The sequence below is a fragment of the Harmonia axyridis genome, chromosome 1, assembly GCF_914767665.1.
Source record: "Harmonia axyridis chromosome 1, icHarAxyr1.1, whole genome shotgun sequence".
Taxonomy (NCBI): Eukaryota; Metazoa; Arthropoda; class Insecta; order Coleoptera; family Coccinellidae; genus Harmonia; species Harmonia axyridis.
The window spans coordinates 38,609,968-38,632,867 of NC_059501.1; the positions used below are offsets into that span (position 1 = coordinate 38,609,968).

At 36.5% G+C, this 22,900-nt stretch overlaps 1 protein-coding gene across 2 annotated transcripts in view; it reads left to right on the plus strand.

Moving 5' to 3' along the window:
* LOC123671419 (hemicentin-1) overlaps window positions 1-22,900 on the plus strand; it is a 365,630-nt gene that overhangs the window by 298,413 nt on the left and 44,317 nt on the right. For both annotated transcript variants that reach the window (XM_045605267.1, XM_045605266.1), the window contains one exon: window positions 9,636-9,992. In XM_045605267.1, coding sequence (XP_045461223.1) covers window positions 9,636-9,992 — 357 coding nt within the window. The remainder of the gene's footprint in view (window positions 1-9,635; window positions 9,993-22,900) is intronic.

Below are 22,900 nucleotides of genomic sequence, written 5' to 3' on the forward strand. Positions count from 1 at the left end.
CTACTCCTTCTATACTTCCCCAATCTCCTCGATTCCAAGTTGGCTGTCCCTTGAAATCGATCTCCAGAGTTGTCGATATCTCAGCAATAATCTCACAGTTCTACGTAGAAAAATTGGGGCTCCACCAGGATGTTATGACACAACGACGATCTACTTACACCCTGTAGATGAGAAGTGCAAATGAGGTTGAGTTGAAGGGTTTAATATTGATCACGTAGAAGAGAAACTGATCAATATTAAACACAAGAAAGAACGAGGAATTTTTCAATACATACCCAGTTGTTCAGGGGCAGTCAATGAGACTTCTTTTCCACTGAGTGGAATTTTTCAGTGAATTCCAACCAAATTTCACCAAATGCAACCCAGTATACGGCAATAACTGATCGCCGGAAATTACAAAGATCACCACATGCAATTAGAGCAGTAGAATATTCAAATATGCTTCCTTCGAGAAAAACACGGAGAATACCAGTTTCTCCAAAACGAAAAAGGGCTTGGATTGTCAATAATGCACAAAATACGATTGACCTAATAAATCCCACAATGAATGACTCTAAGTCGAAAATTCGATAAATGGCAAATGATCACCATCAGCTCCTAACCAAAATTGCCATAATCACAGAGTGCCCGGCCCGTCAATTTTTCCTACTCGAATATCTATGATCGACAGTTGACACCGGTAGCGCTAATGCACGCAGTACGAAATATAAACAATAACATATAAACGATGGAAAATTTCATACCAAATTTTGAGCACGTAACAAAATCGAGGGAAGCTCACCACTCACCAGACCCCCCCCACCCCCAAATTTTTTTTCCACCTACGGTCTTGCATCAACCATATCACATGTGTTACCATTAGGGGACCAATATACAAGTATTGGGATTAATAGTTTTAATGGGATTAAAGAGAATAAAGCAAATATGTATACCTATTTATCAATTATAAATTACTGTCTGTCATCGAGAAAGAGTTTGCATTTTCATTATGGGGTAAAATATCTATGCATCTAAACCCATTTCATTCCCACAACTATCGAACACATCCCTTTATGGGGGATTAGTTCCTTGGCTATTACAATTTTCCACTTTAAAAGATACAATGTTTGCTTTTCATCGAGCTGCCACCATTAACCTTGAACTAGAAGCTGTGCTGAGGCTCAAATTGGAGGGTCGAAAATCTACGATCATCCGGACCATAAATCCCAGCTCTTTATTTCGGCATTCACGTTTAATGACTCATAGTGACATATCGCTGCGAACCCCAAATATATGGAGTAACTTCAACCACGTAAATTCCGCTATCAACTATGAGAGAACTTAAATGAAAAGTATGGTAATTTCTTTCATGACCAAAGTTTGGAAACCCGAAAGATAATTTACGGACCTGCGGTGTAATAAAATAATTATCGCGATGTCTGAATCTGAATGCGAACATTTATATCTTCTTTAATAAGAGAGAGGATACAGAGTTAATACCTATTATCTGAGCTGGGAGAAGAGCGTGTGAAAGTGCTCTGGGGCGTTATCACTGTAATAGAGAAATTATTAATGCTTTCATTATGAAAGGTAAGTATTTAATCCGTTGAAACGCGCAAGTGCTATAAACTTTTTGAATTAATAAGATTACTACGGAGAATGTAGCGATGCCAAAGATCCCAGTTATGGTTCCGGATTATGAAGCCATAGCCCGAATTGAACATAGTCGAAAAGGCAGATGTTTCCGAACTCGATTACGTTTTCATTCTATTAACCGAAGTTCTTCTTCGGCTGATCTCATGTTCCGGCTATATCCACTGAGTTAAGTTCGACTATTATAATATTTCTTTAAGTCCTCGACAGAATCTTGAAAATAGGGTAAAACCCGGATAGATGCCTCAATTTTTGAAATTGCCTCATAATCTTTAAGATATTGATTTTATATCAATAACTAGCAAACCCGGCGAACTCCGTTTCGGCACCAAATGGCTTCGTTTTATGTACCATTTCGTTTGGTGACTAAAATATGAAGAAACATTTTTGTTTTGTTTTATATTTCGCTGAAGATCCTTCAGTGTGAAGTTTAGTGCTTCAAGTGATTTCTTTTGTGCCATTGTGCACTCATCCCAAACAATGGACTTGCATTGCATCAACAATTTTCCCATTGCACTGGATCGGGAAATATTGCATGTTGGAGAATCAATTGTGTTTAAATTGAGTGGCAACTCTAGCGCAGAATGTGCAGTACGACCGCCATCTAGAAGAGTCGCCGCAATTCCAGATGATGCTAACGCCAAAGCTATGTCACATCTTGATCGAATAGTGGCCAAAATCAATGAAATGACAAATGTTTTCCCTGTTCCTCCAGGTGCGTCCAGGAAGAATAGACCACCTGTATTATTGTCCACCGCTTGCATTAATGTTTCGTATACTTATTTTTGCTGTTCATTCAGCAACGGCACATTATTTCGAACGAATTCCTGCAATGTATCAACATTGTATTGCAGCTCTCGATTTAATTCTTGGTTGAATGCATCGTGCATCGATCGATTTGGCGCAATCATTCCTACTTCAATCAGTAGCTTGTTTGCAATAGTCAAGCTTTGATCCTCAATCAGAATCAATCCTTCATTGTAGATTTCATCGGTTATTTGGATGTCAGGATTATTCGTTTGAATGCGCAAGCGATGCAAGATATCTTCACATATGTCGTCTTTGTATTTGTTCCATAACTGAATTGGTTGTGAAGGAAAACATGTGGTGATGATAATTGCGAACAGCGTTCGTATTTGGTACGCATTTGATGAAACAACTGAATCCGCAAGTGTCAAATCCCAATGAGAATCGTTCTCCAGCAAACCCAATAGTTGACATGCTTCTCGATATGTTTGGCATTGGTGGCCATTCACAGTTTTCAAATGCGCAAATGATTTTGGTCCACGTACATTTACCAACAGCAGTCGCAAATGAACCAAGGTTTATAGCAAAGAAAATTCGGGAAAAATTTCAACAGAAAAGCGGGAAAATCATTTTTCACATAGAGCGCCATCTGTGATACATAGCATGTACTATAAACCAATATTTTAAGTAGATGACGCCGGTGCGTGATACATTGTTTGACAGCTACTCATGTATGTGAAAAATGATTTTCCCGATTTTCTGTTGAAATTTTTCCTGAATTTTCTTTGCTATAAACCTCACTGAGCCCGAGACCTTTCCAACGAATGCAAAACCGTGGAAATCGGTTCGTGCGTTCTGGAGTTATAGCGTCAGGAAGGAAAACCCGACTTATTTTTATATATTATAGTAGATTTCTATGACTGTACTTTGTATGACTCATTTGAGATGAAATACTGTGGTTATTTTTTGACCTAGCAATTGCAGATTTTACAAAATTGCGCTCTTTGTGAAACATTTTTTGTGGGGATAGATCAGATGCCTAACGGTATGGATAATTGCCCTTCTATGGAAATACTGAGAGAGATAGATGACCTTCGCACTGTATGAACTGAAAAACAAAAGTTAGAGATTTTAAACGCCTCAAGCAGCAAATATCCCCAAAATGGGTCGAATTGAAAAAACAATTTAATTTTTTTTTTTATATTCGAACTTTACTAAATCACCATAATTACCTTCAATAATGAATCTATTGAAAATGGTTGAAACCGACACCAAGTGCGACATACTTCAGAAGGTAATTCTGCATGAAAAAATAACAAAATTATGCTATATAAATTTTGCCGGAAATGCTTCGTTTTCCGAGATACGGGGTGTTGAAGTTTCACTTAAAAACTGAAATGATGAAAAAAAATTAGCTCTTACCCATATAACAGTGTATAAAGGGATAGATGCCACTATACCTCGAAAAATCAGGGCTATCCTTTTGGATAGGGATAGATGCCTACGAATTTTTATATAAATTGTAAACGAATATCAACCATTCATACTTAGATGCACACTTAGTGATTCAGTTTATTGACGTTAAAAAAATATGAAAATATTTATTAGTACTTCAAAAGTTATACATAACCTTCAAAACTTTGACGTTTTCTTGAAGTTCTCTGCGGGTATTTTCACACACATCAACGCGTCCTCACCGTCCAAAACCTGTGGCTCCTACTAATATTAACTTTCAATCACGAGTTTAGAAAGTTGAGTGTTTTGAAAATCAGGCATCTATCCGGGTTCAACCCTACCTACAATGATGAGAGCCAAGGTTTTTACACCATTATTCATTTGCTCATTCGAATTCTACTCCCCATCTTTAGACTTGGCTTCCTCCCAGCTATTGCATCTCCTAGAGCTGGTTTGAAACCGATCATATGAACTTCATTTCATTTTCGCGAGGAATTTCAATTTTCATAAAGCTCATTTCATCCTTGTTCTATTGAAAAAGGGACGTTCACTATGGAAAAATTGAATGAATTTTACTAGTTCCTACTTCGTGGCACATTTTTGGGCTCGATTTTCGAAAAAATTCATTAGGTCAAAACCCCAACCTCATAAATCCAACTGTTCAAGCTATAACAGAAAATTGTATATTGGCGTGAAATGTAAAGTTCTTATAACTTCATTATTATTGATGCTATAAAATTGAAACAAAAACATTCTACAGGCACTGTTCTCAGCAGAATCCATTGGTGTTATAATTTGTTTTTATTGCAATTAATTTTGAGTTATAACACAAACATGTGTTTTTTCTCAATGTAAACCATAAAAGTTTGTGAGAAGGTTCATTTTCACGGTGATATCACGATATCGCTATCGTGATATTGAAAAAATATTTGAGTTACAACTTAAAAACATTTTTTGTTTCCTTTTTCATAAGCTATCCGCCTGTTTCTTTCTAACCTATTCCCTCATTTCATTAGATGAGAGTATAGTATAGATGACTCTGCATCTTTTAGGTGGTCTACACATTCATAGGTCTTTTGGTTCTTGGATGTTATCCCTTACGATTTTCGCTATCCTATTATAGGTCATTCTCCCCACGTGCTCCTTTCAAGCTCTTCTTTGCATTCGTCCCCATCTGACGATGTCGCGTGCTCCACGTTCCTCACGTATTTTCGAGTTATGTTTACGACCACTAACCTAGTGTGTATCCTGATATTTTTTTAAGCAATCTCATTTCGGCAGTTCTTAGAAATGACTCCGTTTTACTGTTATCAGGTTTTTATTTTATATGCCATAATCGGTCTAATACAGGTCTTGAAGACTCTTTCTTTTGCTGTCATGCTCAAATATGTTTTGTTCTATATCACATCCCCTGAGATTCCTAAAATTCTCTTCGCCTCGTTTACTTGGCTTCTCACGTCTCTTGTTGTGTCTTCATTTGCGGATATATTGACTCTTAGATAATAGGTGTACAACTTTGCTTCCGCCATTTGGCAATAGATGACTGTAGCGGTAAGTGGTAGTCGAAATAAATAGATCGTAGATATTATATAATGCGCTTTGGTATTTGTAAACATAACGTTATCGATTTGTGTCTGCATCATTGAGTAATCCATGTCAGCTAACGAGTCAAATTCTCGTTATTGGCGGGTGGTTTAAATTTTCTGCTTTTAATATGAAGAAATCTGCAGTTGAGGCTCATCCAATGCTCTCAAATACCTATGGTGAGGCCGCTATTAGTGAAAGAACGTACCGAGAGTGGTTTCAACGCATCAAGAACGGTGATTTTGACGTCGAAGACCAGCTTGTTGAAGAAAGAGAGAAGGTTTTAAAAGATGCAGAATTGGAGCATTACTTGATTAAAACTCGTGTCAAATGCAACAAGAATTGGCAGGATCATTGGAACTGACGCAACAAGCAATTCAAAATGCCTGAAAGTCATAGGAATGGTTCAGAAACAAGGAAATTAGGTGCCGTACGAGTTGAAGCCAGGAGATGTTGAACGGCGTTTGTTTGCTTGTGAACAGCTGCTTGCGAGGAAAAGACGGAAGAGGTTTTTACATCGAATCGTGATTGGAGACAAAAAATGGGTTCATTATAATAATTCCAAGCGCGAAAAATCATGTGCATATCCCAGCCATGCTTTCACGTCGACGGCTATACCGAATATTCACGGTTCCAAGGTCATGCTCAGTATTTGGTAGGCGTAGTGTATAATGAATTGTTAGAACCGACTGAAACAATCACAAGCAATTATTGTTCAACGCAATTAATGCTTTCGAGCTGAGAATTGAACGACAAACGGCCGTAATACAACGAGAGACGCGCATGCAAATGTTAGACCCCATTTTGTGACAGTGGTCAAGACATACTTGGAAACGTTCAAATGGGAAATCTTACCCCACCTGCGTATTCTCCAGACGTTGCTCACTCGGACTATCACTTGTTTCGATCAATGACACACGGCCTGGCTGATTTGAAAGATGACCAGTTTTTTCAACGTAGGATTCGTACGCTGCCCGAAAGATGGGAGAATGTAGTGGCCAGCGATGGACAATACTTTGACTCATCTATGTAAAACCAGTTCTTTACTACAATAAAGCCTCGAATTTCTGAGAAAAACGGCGGAAGCAAAGTTGTAGGCCTATGTATTCATTAATTATATTGATGAAGTCTTTTTACGGATATCATTATGTTCCGTTATTGTTGACTTATGGGGTGAAATGCATAAAGAGTTTTTTTCAGATCGTCTTCCTTAATGCTATGGTAAAGGTATCATCAGTTATTTTTATTTTATGCATGTTCACTTTAATGTCTGGGACCGCTCTCACAAGGTATTCAATTGATCTATCACTTAGTAGTTAGAACCCAAAATTTTTCTTCTACTTTTTCGATTTCTACATAAAAAATTGAGGATAATCCATACTAAACCTCACAACCAAAATAGTGATAGTTTTGGAGATATTTAAGGCCATTGCACCATAACGAGTACCAACATAATAATAAAATATAATTAAGAAATCTGTGCGATTGTACTACAAGATATAGCAGAATGAACAGATGAGCCATAGAATTGAAGAACTAAATTTCAATAGGACCGACCATGATTTATTATACTAAGGGCCAGTTGCACCATTTACCTCAACATTGATTCAAAATTTAAACGTTGATTACTCTATGATTTCTCAAGAGAAATCAGAAATTAATCAATGTTTAAATTTTAATCAATGTTGAGGCAAATGGTGCAACTGGCCCTTAGTATTATAAATAGGTTCTCTTTCAATTAGTCACGAAATCATGGTCGGTCCTATTGAAATTTAGTTCTTCAATTCTATGGCTCATCTGTTCATTCTGCAATATCTTGTAGTACAATCGTTCGAAGATTCGCACAGATTTCTTAATTATATTTTATTATTATGTTGGTACTCGTTATTCTCCTGCCATAAATTTTATTCATTTATTATCTGTCAAATTAGCGATCCAAAAAACTGTTCTGCGGAACGTTAGGTGGAAATATTCCATTAATTATCAATAAAAACTCGGTGAATTAGAAAAAATAATGAATAACACTTGTACAGAAGGCTCATTCTACCACTTCTTCATTCAAAAACTGGCTACTTCGTGGCTCATTTTCTAAATTAGAATTCGTAGAAGAATATCAATACCTAATGCACTTGTATTATGAATTACTGTTCTGGTTAAAAAATGAAACATGATACACTTTTTATGGGGTTATGCTAAGGTTGGTTCATATCGACAAACTAGCAACTATTGAAGCATTGAAAACCAATTATTCAAGCCACTATCGATGCCATACGACCAGATTCATCGAAAAAATTAGTGAAAAATTCGACTGATCGATTGGACTATGTAACTCGTAGTTCGGCGGTCATATGCCAGAAATCATATTTAAAAAATGAATGCCATTAAATTATCCACTAGATTATAATAATTAAAATCAAGTCGAAAAAATATATTTGATTTTATTGATATTATTATTCGAGGTTCTCGACCTTTTAAAAAAACACCCATTATAAGGAGCATTTCATGGATGAAGGTCTGAATATTACATTATATTTTGTGTAAGTATAATACAGGGTGTGGCGTAATTAATGGATAATCCTTTACTGGCGAATAAGGGAGGTCATGGCCGACCAGAAAATGTAAAGTTATGTTCAGTAAAAATTTCATAGTTTTCGAGATATCGGACAATTTCATTTTTTTTTAAAAAGTGCACCTTTACTCACTAATTTCAATGCGGTGATCACAAATCTTGTTATTTCTTTGGGCATTGTTTTTTATTTTACTCTCAAATAGCTGTACGATGAGATTAACTACCAAATTCCTACCATCTTGCATAATTTAGATAAAAAAAGTAAGATTATCCTCATGTTTGCAAATTCACTTACTTTTTTCTTTAAGTTTCAGTCGTTATGGAGAAGAAAAAATGTATTGAGACCTTTGTGAACATTTCATAAATAAATGGTCTATTTTATTGCGGTTCTGAAATGGTATAATACATGTTATTATTTTATTGGGTGCTCGGACTTATTATTACAACTGAGGTACTTATTTCAGTGAAAGAGAGTTTTAGGGATTTTTGATGATACCTAATAATGGTTAAATAATACACAGTAATATTTTCACTATTTATTTTAAATTACAGTAAGTGCTCGAAATATCCGCCTTCTGCACGAATGCAGGAGACGGATGTGGCTGCCCAGCACATTTCACACGACAAGTACGTGATTACTTAAATGAAAAATTTCCGGAGAGATTTCTTGGCCACCACGATCTCCTGATCTAAATCCATTAGATTTTTTCTTTTGGGGATGTCTCAAAGAGAAGGTGTATGACAACAGATAAATTCAGTTGAAGAATTACGCACACGCATTAACGAAGCAGCTCGAAATATTGATCAAGCCAGATATGCGCGACGAATCAAACGATCTTTTATTAGAAGATGTTTAGCGTGCATTCGTGCAGAAGGCGGACATTTCGAGCACTTACTGTAATTTAAAATAAATAGTGAAAATATTACTGTGTATTATTTAACCATTATTAGGTATCATCAAAAATCCCAAAAACTCTCTTTCACTGAAATAAGTACCTACCTCAGTTGTAATAATAAGTCCGAGCACCCAATAAAATAATAACATGTATTATACCATTTCAGAACCGCAATAAAATAGACAATTTATTTATGAAATGTTCACAAAGGTCTCAATACATTTTTTCTTCTCCATAACGACTGAAACTTAAAGAAAAAAGTAAGTGAATTTGCAAACATGAGGATTATCTTACTTTTTTTATCTAAATTATGCAAGATGGTAGGAATTTGGTAATTGATCTCATCGTACAGCTATTTGAGAGTAAAATAAAAAACAATGCCCAAAGAAATAACAAGATTTGTGATCACAGCATTGAAATTAGTGAGTAAAGGTGCACTTTTTAGAAAAAAATGAAATTGTCCGATATCTCGAGAACTATGATATTTTTACTGAACATAACTTTACATTTTCTGGTCGGCCATGACCTGCCCTATTCGCCAGTGAAGGATTATCCATTAATTACGCCACACCCTGTATATTACAGAATATTAAATTCTTATTAGAGCAGGACATCTGTTGACAATTACGACAAATTGAAAAGCAGTTCACACCCATAAAAGCTAATATTCTCCAACACAAGCACCCCCTTCCCTACATCCCAAATAATCGCAACAAGAAACAAATCCCCTAACAGCAATCAATCTGTTTCAGGCACACCGGAAAGACCCCGTAACTGCATCTACACCAACGCTACCGTAGGGGGCACATTGAAGGTGACCTGCAGACCCGGCCGAGACGGGGGACTACCCCAATCCTTCGTGCTCGAAGTGAAAGACGTAACACCTTTTAATCCCCCGTCATCCGGCGTTTCGACGCTGAGCGATCAGGGAGAGGACGCTCCCCCCGCGTTCAGGTTCTTGGGGGAGCGGCCAGAGTTCGAGATCCACAGCCTTCAGCCCGGCAGGGAATACCAAGTGTCGGTGTTCGCGGAGAACGCCAGGGGACGCAGCACGCCATACGAGATCATGCCCAGTATCAGGGTTCCCCTGTCTGATACAGCGGAAAGTGGTGAGTCCTCTGGGATAGACTTTATTTAATTAGGGAAGACACTAACAATAACTGAATGCGTCCCATGCATGTCTAGTGGCTTATTTAGCAATTCTCTCGGAGAGATGCCGGAACGGTGGTTCCCTGACGTGCACCTAGAGGGTCGCCGTTCGCTTCATCATAGACGGTGTCATGTTAAGATTGTGATTTATGTCAGAAGGGACGGAATCCTTTCAATTACATGGGACATCAGGTGTGTAGCTTGGAGTTCATGATGTAATGAAAATGTTTGAGGTATCAATAAAAGATTGAGGATGAGCAAAGATTCGAGCTGAAGCTTGATTCTGTTCACTCTGCTATACCTTGTAGAATAGAATCGGGCTCTTCTGTCACGGGTTTATCTATTAACTGTCAAATTTGTGATATAGAAATCATTTTGGCTAATCAACTTTAATGTAAAAACTCCTTAACGATATTCGTGGAAATATTTCATTGAGAATTCAGTGAATTAGAGAAAATAATGTATAATTTTCGTACAGAAGGCTCGTTCGTTCAAAAACTCGTGGAAAAGTATCAATGCCTTCTGCACTTGTATAATTAATAACTATTCTTCCTAACTGCGAATTTGATCACCAAATATACACTGATACTAGATTCATAAATAACATGGTGTGGATACTCGTTCACATATTTGTAGGAACCTTGGTATATTTTTCGATTGTCGACTGAGATTTATGGAGCATGTCTCGATGCTGTTGAGAAATTCTTTTCTGGCACTACGTTATTTGTATCGCCAGAGACAGTTTGTAGATTTCCATTCACGTAATTATCTCTGCGAAACTCTTGTGATGTCCAAGCTGAGCTATGGATTGACAGTTTTTTCTCCTTGTCTAGATTCCATCGAGAGATATAGGTTGCAAAAAGTGCAGAATTCGTGCTGCCGCTATGTTTTAGGTTTGTGAAAATACGATAGGAGGATCAGTGATGGAATAAATGGGTTAGCGTGGCTCAGGATCGGAAATATTTTCTCTAATTCTGTGGTTATTCCGTTCATTCTTCCACATCTTGTAGAACAAAATCGTGCGAGAATATATCAGAAACGCACAGTTTTCATAGTTATATTTTATTATTCTATGTTGGTACTCCGAACTTTCCGCCACGGCTTCATCTGTCAATTCATCAATTTACCTTAAAGAAATCAGTTCTGCCAACCAACATTTTTCAATGCAAAAATCACTAAATTATATTTATGGAAATATTTCATTAATTTCAACGAAAATGCAATGAATTAGAGAAAATAATGTATAATACTCGTACAGAAGGCTCATTCTACCACTCGTTCATTCCAAAACTCGCCACTTCGTGGCTCGTTTTTGAATTTTGAACTCGTGGAAGAATACCAATGCCTTCTGCACTTGTATTATAAATAACTATTTCGGCTTCAGATGAGTATTATTGTTCATCGAATTTTGAGTACGGGTATTCCTCCTTATTTGAAAGCCAGGTTGTTCTACAGACGAGATGTTCAACGTGTTGCTTTAAGGCATGGGTGGAGGCTCATGCTGCCTCGATTTGGTTCAGCCATGTTTCAGCGCCCTTTCACCTTTAATGCGGTGAAATTGCATAATGAGATGCTGATTGCATGTGGGGGTTCTTCTCTGAACTCATTGAGGAAAGAATTGAAGAATGTTTTATTTTTGAGCCAATTACAGATTTTGTAGATAAGTTTCATTTTTTGTGATATCCATGATGTATTTTATTTATGTTGTATTTACTTTCATTAATTTTAATTTTTGTTTTCTTCTTTATTTGTTTTTTGTTGGGGATTGAGTGGAGTGGAGATTGAGTGGAGCCTTGGTTAGACTTCGCCCCTAGAATTTTCCAAATAAAGACACTATTATTATTATCATCGTCCGAAATGTATGCCCAAAGCTTTCAAAATAAGATAACTATTCAATTTTTCGCTGATAGATGTCGAAATCAGTTCAATCAGTTATGAAATTTCATGTCATAAATATTCTTGTAGCCTACTCGAAAAAACTCTTGTGGGATTTGACACAAAATAATTTCTCAGAATTTTATTATTTAATGAAGAATAATTGTCGAAATATCAGGACATACATCTGAATGAATGTATTCAATCAGCGGAACAAGAAAATTTTTCAATTTAATTTCAAGGTACGATTTTTCTGAGAAGTTAGTGAAATTTCACTATTGAACTAAATTTTGGGATGAAATTTTCGATGAGTTCTTTTCGAATATTTTCATCAAATTCAAATTCTAATATTACACTATACAGAGTGTTGAATCTCAGCTTGTGAAAAGTCCCATATTTTTCTAATACATACCTGATTTTTTTAATCAGTTCAAAGATTAATCTATGGACCTAATGGAGTGAATTGTTCGTTCCAAATATCAATCAAATATACTGGTTGGTTCAAAAGTTAAAAGGAATTGAAAATATTGGTGAATTCATATATACAGGGTGTTTCCTAAACATGCGCCAAAAATTCAGGGGGTTGTTCCTTGGACTATTCTAAGAATATTTTGTTCTTTGATGATTTTTGAAAAACCTATTTGTTTCGAAGATATAGGGGAAACAAAATTTCAGATAATAACATTTTATTATGAAAAATTACATGAAAATTCAACTCAACCTACAAAAACTGTTGAAAATGACCACCTCTAGCCAGCATACAAGCATCCAATCTTCTCCTCATTGACTGCCGAACCCTTTCAAAATCACCAGGATCATTTCTTATTAAGTTACACCCAGCAATGAAAACCGTGTTTAATCTGTATTCCTTTACCATCTGCACTTATCAATTTTTAGTCAAAAAACTGGCCGTTTTTAGTAATTGGAATGTTGTTAAACAAATTTAAAAATAAATTGTACCTACTTAGTAAACACAGTGCGGTACGCATTTTTATTTAAACTATTATTAATTTTTAAAATATGAAAAATGTTGTTCGCCCTGTATCTTCGAAACAAAGAGGTTTTTCAAAAATCATCCAAGGACAAAACATGCTTAAAATAGTCCAAGGAACAACCCCCTGAATTTTTGCCGCATGTTTAGGAAACACCCTGTATATCGGCTATGGGGAAGATTAGACCTATCATATTAGGTTTTTGGGACTCGCCTTGGGTAGCTCTACCTCAGTTTAACGTATGTACAATTACCAATGAAACACCCTGTACAAGACATCCTTGTACACCTGACTAGTAATGCACTGAATATAGCCTTACATTCAGAAGTGCTTCGAAATTATGATAAATAAAGGACTCTGCAGAATACAAGTGATGCAACGGAGAATGGAAAGGTCAATGCTGGGAGCTACCCTCAGATATAGGATACTTAACCAAACCATAAGGAACCGAACAGGAGTAAGAGACGCAGTTAAGGCTATTTTACAGCTCAAGTTAAGCTGGGCTGGACATGTGGCGAGAATGAGTGATGGAAGGTGGACGAAGTGACTTGTGGAGTGGAGACCTAGACATGAGGCATATAGAACTAGAGAAAGACCTCCTAGTAGACGATATAAAAAGAGTAGCTGGAAACTGGATATAGACGGCACAAGACCGAAAAAGATGTAGAGTTTAGGGAGTCTTTCGTTCAGCAGTAGCTGACGATAGCCTCCCTTATTTTCCCGTCCACTGACTGAATTTTACACGAAATAAAATTTAATTTTTCAGTTATACCGATCAACCAAGTACCACATGTACCTTCTCAATTATGAAATTGTCAATCAAACAATGGGATCAAAATGAAAAACTTTTAGGACATAAAGGAATTCTAGTTTAGGCTTGTTCAGGAAAAAGTACTTGATTGATATTGTTTTCAGAATTCTTTTGGGTTCTCAGATGTTTTGATTCAATTTAAATGTTCAATATTTTGAAAGTACATTTGTAGTCTAGTTGAGAAAAAGTTATAAATAAGAAAACAGATACAATCATAAGGAATAATATGAACCTTGATGATTCGAGAATATTGGAACCCAATTTTTAGTACCAACATACGAGGGCGGTTTGATAAGTCCGTGACTTTTTGAATTTCCCGAGCAGTTACTTCGTTACTTCCAATGCAACATTGTTTCCGTCATCTGTGATCTATCAGTGGTCAACATTCTAATTTTCAGCAAGTTAAGACGAGCAGTTGCTGTTTTATAGCAGTTCAAAGCAGACCACCTCGTGAATTTTTAGAGAATGGAAAAATGTGAATTGCGTGTGCTGATTAAGCATTACTTTTTACGTAAAAAATCGATCACTGAAACTAAGGAAAGGCTTGATAAATATTACGGGGACTCGGCACCATCAATTTGAATGGTAAATAAATGGTTTACAGAGTTCCGTTGTGGTTGTACCAGCACTAGTGACGCCGAACGTGCAGGTCGCCCAAAAGAAGTGATCACCCCGGAAATCGTCGATGAAATCCATGAAATGATATTGGACGATCGGAGAATGAAAGTGCATGAGTTGGCTGATGCTGTATGTATCTCAACTGAACGGGGACATCATATTTTACACGAATATTTGGACATGAAAAAACTCACCGCGAGATGGGTGCCGCGATTGCTTACACTCGACCATAAGCGCAATCGTGTGACCACTTCAAAAGAGTGTTTAGCGATATTCAGCCGTAATCCGAAGGAATTTTTGCGCCGTTTTGTTACTGTAGACGAAACATGGATCCATCACAACACTCCACGGACCAAAGAACAATCGTAACATTGGGTTGCGGGGGGTGAACGTGGACCAAAGAAGGCAAAACAGAGTCTGTCAGCCAACAAGGTCATGGCTACAGTTTTTTGGGATGCACGCGGTGTCATTCACATTGATTACCTCGAGAAAGATAAAACGACCAACGCGAATATTATTCAAAGCTTTTGAACAGATATGTCGTTGATTTGAAGCAAAAACGGCCGCATTTGGCGAAGAAGAAAGTGCTGTTCCATCCAGACAATGCACGCGTGCAAACTTGTCTAATCATGATGGCCAAAATCCACGAATTGCGCTACGAACTGCTACCTCATCCAGCTTATTCTCTAAATTCAGCCCCCTGCAACTATTTTCTGTTTTCAAACCTCAAGAAATGGCTGGGCGGTAAGAGATTTGAGTCGAATGAAGAAGTCATTATCGAAACAAACGCCTCTTTTGAGAGCCTCGAGGAAACCCTTTATTTGGAGGTAATTAAAAAATTTGAAAAATGATGGACTGAATGTATCGAGCTAAAAGGTGATTATGTGAAAAAATAAAATGTTTTTTGTAGAAAAAAAATTGTTTTATTCAAAAAGTCACGGACTTATCAAACCTCCCTCGTATTTTCGAACATAACATTCATAATATTTCACGGACTACCCCTGTAACTTAAACTGACGGAGTGATTTTGAAATTCTGGTGACGTCCCACCACCCGGTAACTGCCTGGTCGTAAATGCAGCTCTACGAACGGAATCCGAAATATTTGTCGAAGATCAACTAACACAAATTAAGTTACTGGTGTGCCTTAGTCATTATTCAAATTGCGTAACGGAATGGTTAAGATCGAGATATTCCAAACATTGCGAAACACCCGGCTCTCCTATGCCTCGCTCGGATGTATCTTCCAACGTTTGCCTGAAGTTTATGCCGCAATCTCCGTATCAATTCAATATGTAGTGTTGTTTCGGGATTTGATATAAGGACTTTACGGATCCATTATGCCGTGTATGGAACATTATACAAGTAGTACAATACCCGATTGTTCCTTGTTAATTTTGGAAGAAATTGAGTACTGGAATATAGCATGTTTATCAACTGGGAGATTGATATACGTGTTTGTTTTGTAGGCCATTCTGTATTCTCATTTGAAAGTGGGTTTTGGATTTTGTGTAGCTCTATTTCAGTCTCAGTTTCATTAAACAGGGTTTTTCATCATGAGCTTGACAGCTTGTCGGTTAAATGGGCAAACTAGTAGCATTTTTAGTGGTCTTCTCGATGCCGAAAACAAAAAAAAATTGACAGTTGCGTTGTCATAATATTTCATAAAATGATATTTTTTTCAATGGAACAGCTTATATTTTTTCATGCATTTCGATTCGTAATAACATTCTCAACAGCGAAGCTTATATCACCTTTCTTCCTTAAGTGGAAAATGAGCGACTTATTTTGAAATATGTATTTCATTCACTAGTACAAAAAAATTATTTGTTTTGGCGAATAAAACCCCATGATTGTCCAAACAACCAATTTTTGTACATATACAAATGACAGTATTTCGTTACTAATAGCAAAATAAGACAGTAAAAAGAAAAAAGTGCACTGGGTTGTGAACTCGGGAAACCCTTGATCATCATGTCGCACCGCCCAATTGACACCACTAAGCTATTTGGTATTGATATACAAAACGATCATTTATATCTTGAAGCTAGTCCGCTAGCTAGCTGCATTCATTTTGTGAATCAATAGTGTCAATGGAAGGGCCCAAATATATGTTCAACAAGAAGGCGGTGTTTTTGAACATTTACTCGGTATTTTATAGCGCTATATCAAATCCGTTTGGTATAAATGTTTCCTATTAACACAACTGTTATTTTCACCTTTATGAAAAAAAGTCAAAGAGCTTTATTGTTCAGAATGTAATTACGAAACGAAATGCATGAAAAAATATAGGGTGTTCCATTGAAAAAAATATCATTTTATGAAATATTATGACAACGCGACTGTCTATTTTTTGTTTGTTTTCGGCATCGAGAAGACCACTAAAAATGCTACTAGTTTGCCCATTTAACCGACATCGTAGCATCAATAATAACGGAGTTGGCAATGGTGCCGACTTAATTTGGAACATCCTGTAGAGCCGCGTAGATGACACTGGCAGAATCATGTTTGCATTATGACAGTATATCTACTATATATATATATATATATATATATATATATATATGAGTATATCTACCTTGTTTTTGAAACATAAGCGGTATTCAGGATGTTCAACGTAATCTCTGAGCAATATTCTTTTGAGTGTGGTCCGTTATGTATAACCTACGAAGTTACGATTTCTGGCTACATCAGAGTATTTTTGAGTGCTCAATTCAGATAAAGTGAAGAACTCTGAAAAAACAATAGAAATGGCGGAAAACCTGCAATGTTTTTAATTTATTATTCGGCTGCCAATTTGCATATCATTTTCTGAATAAACTCAATTTTCTAATAATTTCTAAGAAAAAATTCTTCCATACATGGAACAAATTTTATTTTATATGTCTACAGCGCAAAAAAAAAATACTTCCGAAATGGTCGAATTGTTTGAAGATTCTACTTTTTTTATATATGACTAGAACATGGGAACCAAATCAAAAAATAGTAAATAGTTTCTCCATTGGAGCCATCTAACATGATTGAAAAAAAAGCTGGTTGAGCTAAGAGGACCAAAATTTCGAAATTGGCTATTGACATTTGAACTGGGGTCGTTGTGGCTCGGTAAGCCTTCCGGGAACTCGACCATGCAGATATTTTGTTCTCTGGCTATTGACAGAAATTTATTAATAATATGAAACTGAATTTGAATAAAAAAAATCACGAATCTTGCAGGTTTTCAGCCATTTTCAACGGTAGGCATATGTTTCGGGCTCTCGGCCCTCATCTGTACGTTGTACCACAGTATAGAAACACATGGTTCCTATAATGTAATTATAAATAACTTACCACACTCAATAGAAAATGGCTCGGAAATGACGTTGCACACACTGTATCCGCTCAAGCTTAGAAAACGAGGAATATGACATCAGTCAAAAATGATTTTTCCGATGTCATCTATCCGAATTCATACCTATGTTTGTCTAGTATATACATCCTGTATAGCCGTTTTTTACCATTGAATCCATTGAACACGATCATAAGCAACAATCGTAGTAATTTGTTCATTGTCGTCATCATTATCATCAAGAGAAAACCTGAGAGCTGAAGCAAATTATAACGTATGATTGTAAGAAGAAGAAAATTAAAAAACTAATATTAATATTAAATCAGTGAATAGTGCCACGAAAGATAACAAAACAATGATTAACCTCATGAAAAAAGATGAAAAAATGGACAAGAGTGGAAATAATCAATATTTGTGTTTGTGGAGTTTTAACATTGTTGCTGTTTAGAATTAGAAGCAAGAATATATGTTAGGTTAGGAAAGAATTAAATGGCGACAACAAAAGATAATTCTGTAGGAGAAGGGAGGGCAAGACCTTAACGTTTGAAGCATTATGTGAATATGCCTTGATTTAATGAATATTACTAAGTGTAACTGATTATAAAATTGTCATTGTCAAATATTTTCAACATATCTTTGTAATTTGTAATCGATCGTCTAGAGGTATGATTCGATTACTTGGCCTTTCGTCTTTTTCTCCGTGACTTTGTTGGATTTGTAACAATTAAACTCTTTTGAATTATTTACATCTATTTACAAAGCCACAATTATACAGTACAAACTCAGTATTGAGAAGATCCTAATAACGTCCTAATTACAAGTTTCTCACTGCGGTACTGAATTCCGCCTTTAACTCTAGTTTTAATTACTCCAAACGTCTTCGATTATCACGTCTTTGTCGTACTTCAAGTTTACGCTCGTCTCGTCTTTGATTTGTTCGCGACTCTTCTTAATCTAGTCCGCGAACCTTCTTTTCGTTTTACGTCTTAAGTTTCAACCAACAGAACTTACTCTTACTTCGACTTAGACCAAACTTCACTCGTCTTCGTCTCAACTTGAACTCTCTGCCGATTGGAACTTACCCTGTCTCGAATATCGACCTCCCTTCTTTCGGCTTGACCACACCCTTAGGGAAAGTACCATCCCCTAGTCCAATAGGAATTTTGCCGTACCGCCCACAAAGATCTTCTCGGATTCCTGGAAATCGAATATTCTCGAAGGACTAGAACCTGATACACAGATGTGACACATCTGGTACGACCATGTTGTCTTCGAACTTTCACAACCCCCCAGTAAATCTCTTCAAGATTCACAATTCCATGACATATCTTCGACACCTCGAAGAATAACACATCCTTTCTACATTATATGTACAATAACAATTCGTTCCCTGTAAATTCATTCAAACTGTCATGCCCTCAACACTAGAAGAAACTAATAGGTCTCCAAGCATCCGGTTGACCATCGCAATTATTTACAGGGAACAATAACTGGATCCTACATATTTATTCACAATTACTATTACATCATATATCTTTGATTATAATAAACTCAGAAAACTTCATTTTAGTAGAAAAAAAAAATTACAAATTCGGTCAAAAATGTCCGAATCCCCATCTTGCCTCTCGGTAGGGTAAGACGGGGTATTCTAGGGTGCCAGATGAAGTATTGGAGATATATTTTATTTTTGAATGCAAAACTCGCATACAAATACTGCCTCTTCGTCCTCGTCATTTATTCCAGCACAGCTACAGTGGGCCTCTTTTCCACAGAAAGAACAAACGGCCCATCCTTCATTAGAATCCAAGTATTTTCCATAACAGTAAAAACATTATTTTCTTGTACTTCACTTCCAGATCTAGTACTTGATTATTTTTTTGGTTTTTTATCTTAAGTCTTTTCATATACATATGCATTTTTCCATATACATTTTCAATTGTCTTATTTTTTTTCTGTTCTCTCACCTCCTCTCTCATTTTTCTATTATCTTTCGTCAGTTTTTTTTCTATTGTTTAATCCAATTCCTTATTGTAAGGAGAAGACGTTATAATTGCCCTTTTTCCTCGTTTCCTTGCCAAGCGTGAAGTTTTGGCAGCTGTAGGATAAGGCATTTCTGGAGACGAACAACAGAAAAAACTGTTTGTGGAGTAGTTGGTCTTTGGTCTATTTCTATGTTGTTCATCCAAGTAGAGCATCCAGGCCTCGGCTCTGCTTTGATCACAAAAGGTGTCATTATATCTGTCGTTACATTTTCAGGGACAACTGAAGCCTCAGTTGGTGTGAGTGGTCTATTTTGAATAATTTCACCAGGGGGTTTCCTTCTGTGAATCATAATCTCTCTCTTTGAGGTATATCTGTAGTCAGTGATGGAGCAAAGTCAATTTCTGAAACAACTATTGAAGCTTGTGGCCAAGTAACCCAATTTTTTGAAGCCATTTAAAGCCGTTGACATTCTAGAAGTCTGAATGAAAGAAAGCTTTACCAAATATCTCAGCTACTTGTTACTAGCTACAGCTAGTGTATATGACAATGATCTCAAATCTTTCGTTGTGACACCATAAAGAAGACTCTCCATGTCCAATACATATAATTGCAGAATTCTTTCTCCTCATCATCAGAAATTGTTTTCTTTTATGGACCTAAAGGAACTTTCATCGAAGTTGTAGGAGCAGAAGGACTTTCTAGGTCTATACGAGTTTTTTCGACTTTTCTTTCCAGGGTCGTTTGTGGCACAGAATATGTTCTTGACGCTAGGTTATACCCCATTTTTCCTCTGATAACAATATTCACAGCATTCTTCATATTCTCTTCAGTTCAATTTTCCCCCTCCGTAGTTCTTTTCTAATTTTTCACCATTCAGAAAGAATATATTTCAATTTAGTTCCGAGAATCATTCAAATTATCTTCGAGGGTCAAGATAGGTATACATGCCCTCCTTTGTGTTTTTGAATGAAATTTAGTCACTCGACAACCCAAACTGAAGTGTAGAAACAAACACTTTCTTAATGTTACAACTGAAGAACAATAATTACGTTCAGTATGTTCTATCGAACTAATATTGAGGTACAAAACATATACGATGTACAGGGTGGGCAAATAAGCGAGGTAAGAGGCTATATCTCAGGATCCACTCATCGTAGAGACTTGCGGTAAAAAATTTTACCACTTAAGTGTACAAGAAAACACACTAGAAATTGTTTTGAAGTTCATACCTTTACCGCTAGGGGGCGTAATAGCTCGAAAATATTTCATATGGAGTTGAAGAAAAAATATCATCACTGTAATCCTTGGAAAATTCTCTATCTTTTTGAATTGCCACTTTCGATTTTACGACATCAAATGAAGGTAGGGGAAAGGGAGAAATCCGACTGATTGAAATGCCTGTAACTTCAGTTTGGCTCAACATTTTTGAGCAAATTAGATCTCATCTGAAAGATAATATCTTGTTGACTGAGGACAGAATATACTCATGATAAATTTGTTTTTGCGGCTTTCGATAGGGAACGCTAAGTCTGAAGTTCATTGTTTTGTTCATTTTACTCCGAAATTTCAAATGTAATGATAGGATTTCCTCGAGAGAAACAAAAATTCCATCATATTAGCATGAAAAAACCTGAAGGTTGCAAAGCGATAGTTTCAGGCGTTCTGAAGCAATGGCCGAAAGAAGATATTCTTCAACTGATGCACTGCAAAAAACCAAATTCTGTCTTTAAGTTCTGACAGAAACAGAAATCCCATCAAATTTGTATGAAAAAACCAAAAAGTCGCAAAGCGATAGCTTCAGGCGTTCAGAAGTTATAGTTTTAGGCGTTAGGATGAGAATGCGCAAACTCATAAGATCGTCGCAGTACTGAATGATGGACAACATGCTGATATGTCATTAGGAATTAGAATAGCTGTGTTTAGTCACTCGTGAGACTGATGAGGGCCGATACCCCGTTTTGCCCCCCTTTCCCCTATAGAAAATATATATTCATTTGAATTTTGGCTTGAATTTATTAAGAAGCAATTTTAAATTATTCCAACTGGAACCCATCATCAGTAAAAAACTGCAATTTTTGGAAATAAAACTTCGTATTCTTGTTAGGTTGATCTCGCACACACCTAGTGGAATATAAGTAAAGACATGTCCACGACTTTCATCAATTACAGTTCCAGAAGAAACATGTATTCCAGTTGACCATAAGTATCGAAAATGAAATGAAGGAATTAAATTCCTTGCCATTCATCTAAAATTTTATATCCACTTCTCATACAAGCATTTCTGAAATTTCATCTCTTATCGGTGTTAACTAGATATTCCCTGTATTCGTCGAGGACTATTACAGCATTCAGGGTTACGTAAGTACGTAATACACTCCCTTCGAACAATATTCTCCGCGCAAGAACTTAATTAAACGCAAATACAACAGTCCCGTCGCTAATGAAAGTATTTAATTAGCCGTAAAATATTTCATAATGCACAATGGGCCTCACGGAATGCAAACTCTCCTACCGGCTTATCTCGCTCACACACCAAAAACGGATTTTCTTCTGGTTTTTGAAAATCTAATAACGACGACCGTTTAGCTACGCGGTTCTTCCCCCGGATCCCCGGAGAGAAAATAATGGGGGCGGCCGGCAATTTTGTACACTTCAAAACATATGTAGGTTGTTTAGGAGGATGGGACCCGGCAGTTATCACAAATGAAATTCAAATTTTCCCCAGATATATGTATTACATTATACACCGAGAATTTCTCGAAAAGAGAATGGAATTTTGCAACCGAAGTTATGTGGCAGTGTTGCATCTAATGACACAAAATAAGGGACGTGTACTTATTTTTCCGCTATGAACAACTGGGATGCTCGAATTCTGCCAAACTCCAGCGTTTCAAGTGTTTTGAAGTTCCAAATTATACGTCAGTATTTTAAGCCGATCTAAGGGTTCGAAATAGAATACTCAAATGAACGGCATTCAGGATATTCACCTACAGAAAGGGATGTCAACTCTAATCTAAATATAGATGTAGAAATAAAATAATCCATAAAAAATGTCTAAAAAATTTCCGCTTCAAATTTTCTGCGAAAAAATTTGATATTATGACATGTGCTAAATGTGACACAACTCGCGTTAAAGAGAACATTTTACTCCCTCAATCAATTTATTGAAAACAAGTCATAATACTGTGAAATAAAGGACATAACAAATTTTCATTCCAAGTAAAAACGTGGAAATCAATTTCGGAGCTTGCAATGGACACTGCAT